Here is a 15,809-nt window from a genome sequence, read left to right on the forward strand (position 1 = left end):
ATCAATACATCACCTTAAGCTTAACAAGTAGCCTGTAGGCTACCGATGTTGTTGTCTATGTCCAGCTATGTACATTCATTTTGCCCCCCCAAAAAGTCGCCCCGTTCCCCCCACACACACACATCGTTCAGCCAGACAGCTACTATTTGTAATCCATAGGGGGGCTCAGAAAATGTTTGGAAACCACTGGGGGGGCCCAGGAGAAAAAGTTTGGCAACCACTGGTGTAGACTATGTGTGCACAAATATAAATTTGTGAAATAAGCAAATTATAAGTTGAATGTACACATGCAGTGTGTGGATTTTAAAAACAGCAGTTCTGAAATGGTGCAAGGAAACCTATACATATTTTGTTTGCGTATCTTCCTTTAGCCTGACGTCTAGCCCAAACACCTCATGCCCCTCCTTACTGCACTCATCTCTAGATCTGTTGTGGCATATACACACGTCGGCCTTTCAATAACAAACTTAGCCTAGAAAAATTGTTCATAAATTATCTATTGGCCCACTTTTCCGTTTCAGTCAAAGGAAACAGAGCAACTTCTTTTGGCTTTGAAAAATAAGTGTCTTTCAATTTTTTATTAGTAAAAAATGCACCGGAAAGCTTTAGAAGTGAAAGGCCAAGCCCCAGCTCAGAAAGGCTAAAAAGCCAGAGTTACTGCTGCTGTTAGTTTGAGACTAACAAATCCAGACAGAGTCCTGCTATGAAATGAAAGGTAAGCTAACTCCGTTTCGCTGATAAACATTCGCTTTTAGCAGTAAGGTAAGTTTTAGCCAGAAAACCAAACAAGCTACATAAAATAACATTTTATCAAACCCGGTTGACCGTACTTTTGCTATTTAAGATATCAAACAAACTTCAATGTAAGCCAAACATAAATAAAAATAAATAAATACCCAATAGAGGACTAATCCGCACTGCTTGTTAAATTATATTTTAACAGAATGATATCAATGATTTTTAAAAGTGAACTTTTAGTGACTTCATACCTTTTGGATTAATACCAAACCTATAACATTTATAATCTAAGTAAATAGGACTGGTCTGACAACATAAAGTAAGTAGCTAGACAGAAACAAATGCTTATTTTTACTGCACCATAGCAAACCAATATTGAGAGTAAAACTGCTTTCCTTCTGCCAAACTTTGCTCCAGTTTTGCAACATAAAAATACTTTATGCTGTGGAAAGTTTACAAACAGAAATGCACAGGAATTGCTGTGACCTGCCATGCATAACACAAGGCATTATAAATTCTGCTTCCATTTGCATTCCACCGTTGTCAGCATGCAGACACAAGTCTTACCAAGTGTTACTCTCCATTTCTCAGAACGCTTGCTCCAAACTGCAAATCACAAGTGGCCTCTTAAATTATTCTACAATTGTATCCTGGCCTGTGAACAAGGATTCTCCTGGGATTTAGTTGTTGTATAAATAAATGCAGCAACTCTAAAGTTAGGATGTGGTGTGTACTGGCACCATGTTTAACGTACCTGTGTGGAATGTTGTCATTGAAGATGTAATGTGATGTCATGTGCAGAATAAATTAAGCAAAACCAAATCATTTGGGTCAATGCTTCGGACAACTGGGCATCACTGAATCCATCTGATTATGAAACTTATTGTCAAGGATGCTCTTTGCTGCTTATAGTAATTATCTTCATTATTTTGTATTAAAAAAAACCCAAAGCTTTGCAAGGATAGACAAAACTCTGAGACTATTTTTAATACCGATTTTGAATCGGAAAAATCATTACCTATCAAAAGTATTTCTCCCCCTTTGTTTTTCTCATGATGTGAACAAGTACCTATCTTGCATTTCCTTTTTATAGATCTTTCCCTGTTTGAACACAATTTATTTAGTTGAGTGACTCATTAACAGTCTCCTGCAGAAAGATATATGCTGAGGAGATAATTTCCCTGCTCGAATAAGGTGACTACAAGCCGGGCAGGGACCTGTATGGCTTGAAACTGCCTACCTTAGCAATACAACCACACACTTTTATGTAAGTTTCATTAAACATGAAAGACCAGAGTTGATGGGCATTAAAAGAAAATAGAGACACGACTTCCGTTATTTTTGGAATAAATATGGAAAAAGTTGGGATACATTTGTGTTTCTCTGAACAAATTGACTTCAAATGTCACGGTTAACAGAGTCATCTTATCTATCAATTATGGTGGTCTTTACAACATATGTTCTGTAAAGACCACAGCGTCCAGGGCCATAGTTGCGAAAATAATTGCGACTCTCAATTACAATACAGGTTCCAACCACATGGTGGCAGTAATGCAACAGTCAGCTGTTTAACATGCTCTAATAAACAGAAGAATAAGCCTGCCATAAGATTGTAACAGATGGTTATAGAGAGGAGTTTGAAATGAAATAAATAAAAAAATAAATGTAGACGATGGTAACAACCTCTCAGTATTTAAAAAAAAAAAGCATTTGCGAAAGTACAACCCGGACTTTATTTAGCACAGTTTTGACAATGGAGGTAACGAGGCAGAGCCCAGATACACACTGCGAGATGATAAGAAGGTTTTGACCAACCCACTCTCAAACGACACTGTGAGTAACCGTAGTAGTACAAGAGCAACTAATCTGAGATATTCTGAGGAATGTTTCCGGTGCATTGATGACTACGTAAGTGAAAATGGCCTGACCCGAAAGAACTGTGTCGGTGTATGCAGTGAAAGCGCAGCATCGATGACTGGAAGGCATCACACCGTCATTAAAAGCATGTACCGGTACTTGATTGTGCACCGGAAGCTAAATAGTTTGCTGTTTGCTCCACCGTGAAAAGCTTGCTGCAAATAAGATGTCACCAGAGTTAATTGTGAAAACTGTCAACTTCATCAGAAAGAATGCTGTGAACTGCAGAGGTTTAGCTGAGCTTTGTGGGGACAGAGAAGCGAACCATGCGCAGCTATACTCTAACATAGAGAGGTGAGGTGGGTGTCAAGAGGACAGGTCCTGATGGATTAGTTTGAACTCAGGAATGAGGTCTGTAATTTTCTCACCAAGAAAAAAAAAATCCCTCTTGAAAATACTCACACAATATTCACAGCTAAACTTGCTTACCTGTGTGACATCGTTCCACTATACTGAACCAGCTGAATAACAAGAAATAACATTTTTTACTGCAGACAAAATTCAAGCATTCAAGAAAAAGCTTGCTTCGTGGACCAAAAGGACAAAAGAAAAGAGGGTGGGCATGTTTCCACTTGTCTGACATTTTTTAAGGCTCTTTCTCCTCAGTTGAAGATCAGTGAAACAGTCTTTTGGCACCTGTCACAACTGACTGAGAAATTTGATGAGTGCTTTCCTGAGGATCCTAGAGGGGGACACGTGTGGATTTTGGACCCATTTTCTGTGGATCCTACTAAAAAATGATGTTGCTTTGTCTTCACATCTGGAATCCCAGCTTCTACGAGTTTCTCCTGTCACCAATTTAAAAGTTACAGTAGTGCAAACTGGACCTGGGCTCCTTGTGGATTTCTGTCTCAAAGGAGGATCCACCTCTAGCAGTGGGGAGTGTGAAACTCCCCCTATACCACCCACAACCACATCCCTGTGTGAATCAGGATTCACACAGGGACCAAAGCCCAAAACGGACTCCTAGCTAATCTGTGAGCTACCGTAACAGTGAGTCTTTTCCCCCATTCAAACTAGACTGGATGTGATGTTGTGAAAGAGGCAGGCCCTAGTGTCTCGTTAAGAAGCGAACATAAAAAAAAAAAAAAGTGTGGTAGTTTGCCAAAAGATAAATGGTTGTGATTGTAATTGTGTTACAGATATGAAGAGCAGCTTCTGGTTCTGCCATGTAAAAATGAAAGTTGTTGAAGCAATTGTCATATTAATTTGCAGATTATATGGTTATATTTTCATTTGCATTTTATTTCAATGTRTGTTTTTACAGTATGTTTAATTTGAAAATTATTTTTTAAACATATGCTTTTTTTTGAGCATTTTATTCCACATTTTCCTGTATGTAAATATTTGAGTATTTTTAAAAGTTATTTTGGTGGTCATAAAGAATCAAGCACAGTAAAAAATTAAGTAATTCTACAATAAGAATCGCTTTATTCGTGTTGCAGTTTTTGTTCCATGAATTGCTGGCTTTTTCAGATTGTTGTAAATGAAGGGTTGCATACAAATAAGTAAATGTTCCTGTGATTATCTCATTATGCTATCACATTATTTGACATTTTTGCTTGTTAAGCTGTGCATGTATGGTCGATTTAAATAATGAATAGAAGTCAAACAAAAGTGAGGACAGTTTGGTAAATGAATACATTTGTAAAAAYGGGCCTCAGGTCATGTTGAACTAAAGTTGGGATACGAAGTACAAAAAGGTTAAGAACCCTTTTAGAGAATACTCATTATCATGAAKACTAAAAACGATATAGTTGTAAAAAAGATTTTAAGGTTACAAAACGATAACATGCGCTTTGGACATCTAATGCATCACCATTTTAGATATCAATCAAAAAAAAATGTATGACCCAGCTGAGAAGCTATCAAGATATGGCTGTCCTTCTAAACTGACACATTGGTGGACAGGAGCATTAAGCAGTGAAGAATTAACCAAGAATCCCACAACAATTCTGGAATTGCTGCCGACATCCACAACTCTAGTGGGAAATATTGTCAAGAGCACAGCTATTAGTAATRCACTCTAAAACCTTAGCCTTCATAGAAACGTGACAATAAGAGTGTCATATGTCTTAYAAAATGTCATTTGATGTGTTCAAATAAGACCATTATGYAAAAATAAACTCGGTACTCTGAAGTTTGTTCTCCTAGAATGACAAAATGTGAAAAYATCCTCAGGAATGAATACTTTGCATGRTATAGCATGAGCAATTGCTAGTAGTAAACAGTGGATTTGTTTTGTGTTGCTGCATTAGCATGATGTTTTGCAGTGGCTTGTACTAACAGTGAGGAAGAAATGGCTGTTATTTTACCACACAAAGGCAATGCAACTCTTAAACTTGAATTTCCTTGTGGTATACAGTTGGCTATATATGTATGGGAAGATGSTTTGCTTCTACTCAGAACAAACAAACACACAAAAAAACAGCATTTTTGACCTCTTRGACATAGGGAAAAACATCTACTGGCAATTTCTGTGGCGGTTATTTCATGCGGTGCCAACCTTCCTGAAAAGTGAGAAAGAATAAAACGGGATACATYGACTTTTGCTAATAATGGCAATCACCATAGGATTTAGCCGAGGTGTTTAGACAAGTTTGCTAAAATACATTTTTCACAATCTTGGCAAGACCAGGAAAGTTAATTTGTACAGCACTATAAAATCCTTACATCTGTCTTTACATAACATCAATGTAAAAACATAGAAAATAATAAAGCCAAACATACTGGGAGCAYAGAAAAAATTGTTCCGTCCTACTAAGTAACAAAATMTCAATTTATGTTATATAATAATTATGGATAATTGCTGTTTTTGGACATTGGGGAGGGAGAATCTGATTTCATGTTGTGCTGACATGTGTTTGTAGATCCAGCTCTTCAATGCACAATTGGCTGGCACTGGTAGACATGGATGCTGACTGCTATTTATAGAACCAGGGGTCTAGACCAGCTCTGCAGCTGAGCGCTGCATCGAGAGAGAGCGGGAGAGGCTGGTGGGTGGCATGTGGTGGTATCAGTCTGTAGGGGGTGGGGGATATTTGTGAGGRCTATCTGATAGAGCATAAGGTGTGTGCATAAATGTGTATTTGTGTGGATAGCAGCTTAAAAAGTAAAGCAGGTAGATGGAGGACATTTGTATAAGATGGATAGATAACACATTTCTCAATCCCTTGGCACTTTTGTGTGTACATGTAAGGGGCTGGTACTCCTGTATCCCAGCAACAGTGCAATGGAGTCAGGGAAGTCTAACTACAGAMAACATAGGGGACTAGTGGCAACACCTGGAGGAAGAAGGTGTGAATGTGTTTGTTTAACCAGGTTGGTCCTCAGAGATACGTGTTTCTTCACCATGAGCATGCAGTGAATTGAATTTAAGATTGTAACACTTTGACACAATACTCTGTTAATCACATAATTTAATATTKACCTATTTTGGTGTGATATAAGCATATGCTTATAGGGAGTTTTCCTTTTTAAAAACATCTTTAAAAATATCTACATTTATTTACAGCCTGGTAAAAAWATCAGCGCCTTTTTCTATGCTTTGCTTCATACAGAAGGTCTGAACCCTCAGCTTTTGAGAAACATTAGATTCCTATAGATGCAAACTCTGTTTAAGTTTTGAATGGTTGGATGACAYGTGCGATACACCAGCTCGATCATGAAGGAAGAGACGCTACAAAACTTACCGGAAATTGTGYATGCTGTAAATCACCATCCCCCACTGCAAAAAGAGAAGTGCCAAGCCAAACGAGATGGCTGTTAAAGAGAGCWGCAGGCTGGGAAACAAAATCTTTGCCAACAATAAAATGCCTTTAACATTCATCTTGCCCTGACTAATTGTTTAATATTTGGAAGCATGCCCAACATGGACTGAGTGACTTTGTTCACGTCCTCGGCTGCCATTGCTAAAACTACAGGCAGGCGACAATTCAAAAGCATTCCAGAAAATCAACGTTATCGTTCACAACTCCCTCCCCTCTGTTTGCCTGTTTGCTGATTGGCCAGGATGAAAYGTATCCTGAGAAATCAAGCTCAGTGGCACAAATCCCAGTATAATGGCCAGGTTACGTTGATCACCAGAGCTTAATAGTCTTCGACATCCAACCACCAAAAATACGTTAAGAAGTTAAGGTTGCAGTAGATTTCATTAGGTGTTGAAATTTGCATTTTATGTCTTGAATGTAGGTCATTTACTGTTTACAAATAAATTTTTAATGAAATGAGCACACCAAGTCTGTTTATCAGGAACCCTGCTATGTTTGCATTTGTTGACCATCGGATATAGTTGCGTCTGAAGGTCAGGCAGTCTTAATTGGTCTGCTGCAGGAGCGCTTACTCTAATGCCCGTTGACACACAGCATATAGATTTACAGCAAAGCTTATGTGTATTGTTTTTCTGAGTGGGAAACACATTTGTAAACCTTACCCTCAGGGAGTGTAATATTTCTACCCATATTTTTCAGAGTGGCATATTACATTAAGGCTTAGCCTCACAAGCAGAAATATAAAGACATTTGATTTATTTAYAAGGTAGTTAATGAAATTCTCATTTATAACTGGGATGCATATGCCAAGATTTGGATTAAAATGGCACACGTGGCGAGTACTCGGGTTATTTTCAGTTAACCCTTATTTCTATGAGACGATGACACATGCAGTGTTTTGCAGTGCAACTTTATTGTTCTAACTTTCTATGATAGGAAGAGACCCCAGAGAAATGACAAGAGAAACAAACGTTAAAGGCCTGCTACATTTAAAATGTTTTTAAATGTAAAAAAAAAAATCATATATATTATTTTAATAATATATACAGAWTTTTTTCTTTTCTTGTAATATTTCTCTCTTATTTTATTTTTGTTTTTGTACAGCACTTTTGTGCAGTTTTACATCTGTTTTTAAAGTGCTACATAAATAAATTTGACATTATGCTAATTTGATGTGAAGTTTGTGATATCTGAAGATTCAAAGTGTTTAAAGAGTATTCATACCAACCTGCCTTTTTAGGTTATGATTTTTTCAATCTACAGTTCATTGTGATGTCACTAGATTATGATTCAAATTGTGCAGTTTTGCTATTTACTTATATTTGAAAGTTCTAATTACATTGTTTGTTTTAGCTAAGTTGGCCTTAACATTCTGGACAGAACTGAATAACGTCACTAAGGCTTAGCCTCCCTAAATAAATAAAGTGTTCAGTGTTTTTTTTTAACCTGGCTAATTTTATGGCTGGCGTCCATTTTTCAGGGTCTAGTTKGACATTTCATTTATAGTCAGATGTATATCCAAATATCACTTGGACTCATGTCACATTAACATATAATATGCATTATGCTAACCCATAGKCCTGCTACATTTTTTATGCTACGGCTGTGTTACTAAAAACCTGTAASAATTACAAAATGCTGATTTAAAGCAAATGGGTGAATTTTAAAGCTTCGGCACGCCAACATTACCAGCCATTCCTTTACCGGTTTGGTGTGGAGGCTTTGTCTCATTTTTTCCCCCCTGGATATGAAAGCACATGTGTGTGTACCCTTCTGGATCAGAGCACTGATCACCTGAGGCTGACACATTCAACTTCTGACTGCTTTTGTCTGACAGTTCGGTACATCTAGCATTATATTCCTACTGGTCAGTGATATAGTGATGCTTTYTACGCTGACAGATTCAACATTCTGAAAATGTAATCATTTCTACCTCTRAAATAACCACAGTTTTGAACCAAAATGATTTCAGACAGAAACCAGTGATGTCAAAATTTGTATTGGCCCGAAACGCAAGCGAAAGAAATRGAGAGAGATTATTAAATGTGCCAACTGAGTCTATGTTTCGGAAACACTGTTTATCTAAGCAAGTGGGCTAAACAAACATGCAAAAAGCTCTGCCAGATAACACATTAAGRAAAAGCCATTGCAGTCGGAAGGGGTCATGTCTTTTTTTTTTGTATCTCTGCATCTGCAAACCATGTGCACATACATATGCAGTGCGGTGGGAATGAGACCGTGTCTGTGTCGTTTCTCGCACTGCCGTGTTTAGCGCGACCACCTCGTCCTCTGTGCGATTTTCCAGCAGGTTTACTAACGCATGCCTCTCCAGCATTAATGAGAGCAACAACATCAGACTCTGTACAATCAAGGTGGTCAAACAAATATGTGTTGTGCTGGTGATTGGGTGCTTGGGAAGGCTGGATGTTTTACAGTGTTATTCCAAATTGGCTTGGGATTTTAATGATGGTGATTAGTTTAACGTTTTACTAGCCGTTCAAAATTATTGATTAAAAGCAGTCTGCAGGTTTTACTGCTTTTCTGTTCATTCTGTGTTCTTGGTTTTTATTGCAGAGTTTTTGAATGATTGATGGCATTTGGATGATGAGACATTATGTGCAACCCAAATAATGCAGTGGCGTGAGCTCCTCTCTCCTCGCTCCTCGTACAGTTTGATCCATGAACCCTCCATCTCTCTTGGCCCAGAAGTTATTAGAGGTATTTGGGAACATTTTGTTCCTAGTGAATATTTTTTACACGATATACCCGCAGCAGGGGAGTTTCTCATGCTGCAGAACTCAAACTGAAATGTCGCATTTATAGTCAAAATAAACATTTTATTCCGTCTTTTTCTTGTTGTAGACAAGAGTAGTTCATTTACTTTTCAATCATACACAGCAAATTCAGAAGTGTCAGATTTCCAGTGCAAGAGCGGAATGTTAAGAATAACGTGTTAATTCAACAACACGAGTGTTAGTGGGTGTTAGATTCCCTAAGTGTTCCAAAGAGTTAGTCCAGACCAGTGTTGACTTCTAACTCGACACTCAGTCTGGTGTTGATTTAGATAGCTTATATAGTAGGGTGCTCCATTGTTGACTCATGGTTGTATAGCACATTTCAGCAGCAAGGCATATCAAAGTGCTTCACATAATTAAAATAAAAATAAAAACAGCATGTGACATAGAATAAACAATGAGGAAGAGAAATAGATTTTAAGAAAGCATTAAAAAGGAAACGGTGAGAAAGAGAAATAAAAAGAAATTAAAAAGTAAGGATAAAAACATTAAAAATAAGCAACTCTAAACAGGTGGGTTTTAAGTTGAGATTTAAAGGCACTCAGTGTTTCAGCTGTTTTACAGTTTTCTGGAAGTTTGTTCCAAATTTGTGGTGCGTAGAAGCTGAATGCTGCTTCTCCTTGTTTGGTTCTGGTTCTGGGGATGCAGAGYAGACCAGAACCAGAAGATCTGAGTGGTCTAGACGGTTGGTACAGTAATAACAGATCTTTAAGGTATTGTGGTGCTAAACTGTTAAGTGATTCATAAATTAACAATAGTATTTTAAAATCTATTCTTTGTGCTACAAGGAGCCAGTGTAGGGACTTTACTAGACTGACTGAGTTTAGTGACATAGTGGGTGTAAAATATTGAATAAAATGTTGTGCCACATGACTGGCTTTATTTTCACTCTTATATTTGACTTTATGACACACAAAACTACAAATTAATCRTCCTTATTTTCTCCAGGTGCATTCTGGGTAAAGCTCGTCACCAACGTCATCATCAGTCACTTGGCAATAAATATCAAACTAGCTAGATTGGGTGTTGTGGTGGCGCATCTCAAAACTCAGATTTCTATGTTAATATATACGTTACACTTCTGTGTTAGATTAACACATTTATAGTGTAACTTTTGACAATATACAGTAGTTTTTGGGTAAATTAACACTGAAGTGTGTTTGATTTCAACTACTGTTGAATCAACTCTATCAGAAATAACACATTCAAAAGTGTAACTTCTACACCATCCAGTGTGGACCTATATAGACACCTTAAAAGTGTAAAATTTTACTCTGTAGGAGTTGATGGAACACTTCCACATTTGCTGTGTACTGTATTTGCACATCTGCATGTACATTCTGGTTTCTACTTATATTTTAAACCGATTTAACAACAAGRGCCTTACAAGACCAGCCTTATAAAAGTAAGTTGCGTATGCTGTGGTGCCCTGTTTGTGCAAATGCTTAGGAATTTCTRTGATATGAAAATGATCTGTTACATGAGCTCTGCTTGAATTCATTAACAGAAATATTTGGTACTCCACTCACTGAATGTGGAACTTATGACAGAAACTGCTTCCATTATTGACCCTGGCCAGTGAAAAGCAGTGAGGCATGTGAGGGCAGGCTTTATGTGCCCCTGTCTGAATGGTGGTGCTGCATGCTCACGCCTACACAAGAAAAGCTTAATGAGACTCACAAGAGTGCAAGAAGCGACTGAGAGCAGCACTGAGTGCCAAGGGAGTGAGAGCTTCTCGCTCATGACTCCTGAAGATGGAGTGGGATTCATGGTGAGGACACACCAGAGATGGAGGGGCTGAGGTGGTGAATGGGTGAATAAATGGTAGCTGGCAAAGAGAGACACAGATCTATAGCAAAGATGAATTACACACTTCCACCTCGCTTACAGGATGTATTGCTGAGGAAAGGGACTATGTAGTGAACAATCAAACTGAATGATTTAAAAGAGAAGATGCAGAATAAGTGACCTTTATATTTTTCTGAWCCCATGTGTTTCAGTGTGTGAGCATTGCCTGATAACAGTCCACAATGGGTATGAGATGACTACCATCATTTAGTTTTATGGAATTATGTTCTTAAGATACTTGACTTYATCCAAGTGGATAAGTTGAAATGTTTCTCAGTCTAACATAAACTCACTAGCCCCATTATTGACCACACCCTATCAAATTCGAAACGCAAATGGCAACAAAGCATCACATTTAAGCATTTTGCCACCTTCTGGACTTTAGCTGAAGATTAAGCTGACCAGCAGAATCAGATCAGTCACCTGATCTCAATCCAATAGATCACATTTGGTATTTGCGAACATAAAATCTTCACAAAGTGTTTCTGACACCTTGCTGAATGAATGCCATAAAGTATTATTGCAGTTATGAAAGCAAACAAGGGGCCCAGCAAGGTGTAGCTAATGGTGAGCACTGACTGTAGTTTWAAATTTGATACGCTTGTCTAGGTTCCATTTTCCCTCCTGCTAATTATGCTAAGAGCTCTCCCTGTCAGATGTCCTGCGCCGCACTTTGGATCAAACAGACATTACATTGTACAAGAATAWCAGTGAAGCCTTAAATGGTCAGTGAGGGACTTTAACTGAACTTCTGCTTGTAAGGGGAAAAAAAACAGCACAGGGTGAGTTTACAAACTGGAAAGCATTGAGTCATTGAGAAGACAGTAGAAAAGTGGGCACTGCCATATTACCCTGGTACTATGTGTCCCTGTATTGTGTTTATCGCAAAGTCCAATTAAAATATTAGAATTATTCAGTGCATTACCTTTTTTARTTGAGTTTGCTTGTATAAAGAGGACTGGTCACTCCTTCAGTGGGTTGTTTGTGTCACACCATTGATTTAGCAGCTCTGCATAGGGTGCCGTTTTTTATATAGCATCTTATTAGGACATTCCCTCATACTGCAGTGGGCTTTTATTCAGCAGCCATCATGGCCGTGTTTCTCATGTACATCCCCTCAGAGCAGGTTTATTGCAAGTGACAGTCCGCTGGGATATTTAACATGACTAATGGCAGACAGCTGCAGAGCATTCAGGGCCTTTCAAAGTGGGCCTTGAGAGACAGCCTTGTTTTGCCTTGTCAGCCTCTGGAATGAGACAGCTGAAGCTAATTCAATTAACTCCATATSAGAATCCAGCTGCATTGTGAACAGAAGGTAAAGTTTATTGATAGATTCTCAAGAAGTGATTCCCTTGCATCTCAGTACAATGGTTCCAGATTGATGGAGTTCAAAATATAAACCTTTTTATTTCTGCTTTGGTTGATCTATTTTTTTTTTCCTCAAAGCTATGCTGTTTTGTTTTGGCAAAAGAGAATAATAGACACAACATATTACAGAAGACAATGACGTTTTCCTCATTCTGCTGTCTGCATTCTCTGCAAATAACCTTGTTTTAGAATTGAGTGGTACTCTGTCAGGGCTGCTTCTGGTCGTTAATCTTGTTTGTGGAAAGGAAGGTGACTGGTTAGTGAACAGAAAGGTTTCATATTTGATTTTGTGGCTGATGTGGTTCTGTTGGCAACTTCAAATCATGACGGTAGATGCACTGGAGTGGTTTTGGAGCCGAGTATGAAGTAATTTGGTTGTTGATTGGAAAAAGGGGAACTGTAAAATGCGAGTCTCTTACAAATGCTGTTTTTCTTTGTCTTAATGTCTCATTCATGAATAATRGTAGGAAGACAGTCAAGGACAGATGGATTTTTACAATTTTGACTGTGATGTGAATCCTGCTGTGTGGCATTGTGGTAAAGAAACAGCTGAGCTGAAAAACCAAGCTCTCGATTTCCCTTTCTGTCTATATTCAAGCGTGGATTAAATGAGCATCCACTGCAGGACGACTGGGTTCAGTCTTAGGAAAGAGTGTGCCTATCTAGGGGAAGCTCAAAGCAGAGCTGCTGCTTTGAGCTAAGAGCGTAGAGGTGGTTCAGGTATAGGATGATGATYCCTCCAGGTGCTTTAATTCAATGGTTACCTGCTTAGACCAAAAAAGTTGTTTCAGGAACTATAAGTATGAAAGATGTTTGGGTTTTCCCWCTTGGACTCATTATCGCTGCAACCTGATCTCGGATAAATCAAAGACAGTAGATTCTTAGATTAATGATTTYTCTCGACTGCAAGTTGCAGGTTTTCTATAAACATTACAAAAGTAGCAGCCAGGTGGAATAATAATAAAGCAAAAATGTCACAGGTAGAACATTTYCTTCTTTTTATATCTGCTACTATCAATTGTTCTTGACATTATGAAGTTAAAATGATGTGCTACATCTTGTGGGATTCTTCTCCCCTCGTGTGTTGATGTGATCCCTACAGGAGCAATAAAGAAAGACATAAAATATTTTCCTTGCAAAATAACCTTTGATTTAGTAAACATGAAAAGTAAAATAGATATTATTTGTATTGATATTTTACGTTACTGTTTTTCTTGCAGACGGTTCGGCATGGATTCCCGTACCAACCCACATCTTTGGCCTTTGACCCCGTGCAGAAGATCCTGGCCATTGGTTCAAGATCAGGTGGTGTACGAATGTATCCTTGAATTTATTTCGTCTTACATTTATGGGGTAATAGAGACTTGTTSAAAGTATTATGAAAACACTGCATCATTCTATAATTTGAGGATGTGGCCTTTRACCCTGTACACTATTGCATTTGTATAATTAAACTTCATCAATCACAGCAAAGATATACTATCTCCTGCCAACAGGAGCAAAAACATAAGTAGATGTAATTGAAACAATGTCAAGAATAACATACCTAGTTATGAAATATTTCCAAATAGATATCCATTTAAATCTTTGCAGCTTATCCTCCCACAGAGGTTGTGTTTTGAAGCAGGGGTCTCTACTCTTCAGGCTTTCCCTTCCTCCTCTCCCCTTTCTCTGTCCTGTCATATCATGTTGCTCAGTTGTCGTGTTGCAGWCTCAGAACCGTCCATCCAACAGCCCCATCCTTCCCCTGGGCCACCCCGTTACAGGGATGAGAGAGGATTTGCGAGTGCAGCCCAGGTAGGATATTACACCCTCATAAATACCGAGGCTTCCAAGCATCTCTTCAGGGAGGCTGCGCCGAAGGCGGCAAGCCATAGTCGAGGCTTTCGCATGTGGTTATACACGAGTAGATTGAGCGCAGATCTCTCKGTACGGAGAGAAACRGAATAAAGGCAGCAACKGAGGGAGATGTTGCTATATGTTTTTGAAATAATTTGTCAGGATGAGCTAAATCATAAGGTGATTTGGTGGATTACACTTGATATATTCATTGTAGCGCAATGAAATGCAAACATCTGTTAAATTCCTCTCTACCTCAACCCCTCCTTTTTCTCTGCATTACACCTGACTTTGAAGCAAGGCTGAAATTTCAGCTGGATGAAAGCCCTTGAGTGATTTAGCATTTGTATTGACATGCTGCACACACCCTCCCCAACTCCCATGTGGTTGTCGCTGACTCCGTCTCTCTCTCTCTATAGCTTAGACCCATACACACACTTCTCTTTATTTAACTTTTTCTCAGCCTCACCCCGTAATGCCGGCTGTCTGGAGGACCTTTTTGCTCCTTTTTTCTTCCTGTATTTATCCAATTCACCCTTCCTCTGTCCTTCATCGTATTTCTCAGCGCATTTCTCCTTCAAGGCATTTGAAAGTCTGCTGTCATTTTCTGCAATGTTCCTCACTTTTTTTTAAATGAATTTAAGATTTAGCTGTATTTTACTTTTACATTAAATCTTTTGATTTCAAAGCTCAGATGTAAAGAAAAGAKATGCCAATATTTATTGACTGTTGGGGACTGTGTTTAGTGGTTTCTTTAGGGGCAACGTTTTCCATCATATACTCTATAGACTTAAGTGCCTGGAGGCACCAATAAGGCCTTTGTAGAAGAGTGGCTAGACTGAAGCATCTTCTCAGTAAAAGCCAGATGATATCCTGCTGAGGCTTTGCTTTAAAGTAACCAGAGTGAGTCACGGCACCTAAAGGAGAAACCCTCTGATCTGATGAAAGGACGACTGATTGATTTGTAAACGGTGTCCATTGGTGAGAAGGGAGAGACATTTGATCCTGCAGTTAAACATGGTGCTGCCAGCAATGTAGCAATGRAGAGTAACTTTTAGTTTACAATGGGGAATAATCCTAAAAYGATAACAAAATAAAATGRTGTAGTTCTGGAAATCTATAACATAACKATCTCTGAACTTAATCCAAAACACTGACCTCTGCAGAGGCCATGACATAAAATGCTTTGGTAGGCTAACACAAAATGACCGATGTCAGCTTTTCAAAACCGTGCTTTCAAGTTGGTAATTACAACCTAAACAGTTTTTCTACTAAACCACTATAAATAATTAAAAAAAAAACTCCACAGAAATTTTAGATATTCCACCTGTAGAGGTATTGCTTTGGGGCAACCACCTAGCTCACTAGGTGGTTGCACACTGCAGGATCTAGCGCACTGCAGGCTGCTCGGTTGGGGTGCTACTCTGCACATCATTTGCAAACTGTATGTAAAACATGTGCTTAAGTTTCAATGAACACATTTTCAGGACAATTTGGAATAAAAGGTGCAAATGTTACAGACCTTCTCAGATAC

The 15,809-nt window shown here is 38.5% G+C and overlaps 1 protein-coding gene across 1 annotated transcript in view; it reads left to right on the forward strand.

Moving 5' to 3' along the window:
* Positions 1 to 15,809, forward strand: part of stxbp5l (syntaxin binding protein 5L) — a 134,930-nt gene that overhangs the window by 16,969 nt on the left and 102,152 nt on the right. The window contains exon 2 of the mRNA XM_017309306.1: positions 13,657 to 13,754. Within this exon, the coding sequence (XP_017164795.1) occupies positions 13,657 to 13,754 (98 nt within the window). The remainder of the gene's footprint in view (positions 1 to 13,656; positions 13,755 to 15,809) is intronic.

The sequence above is a fragment of the Poecilia reticulata genome, linkage group LG2, assembly GCF_000633615.1.
Source record: "Poecilia reticulata strain Guanapo linkage group LG2, Guppy_female_1.0+MT, whole genome shotgun sequence".
Classification (NCBI taxonomy): Eukaryota; Metazoa; Chordata; class Actinopteri; order Cyprinodontiformes; family Poeciliidae; genus Poecilia; species Poecilia reticulata.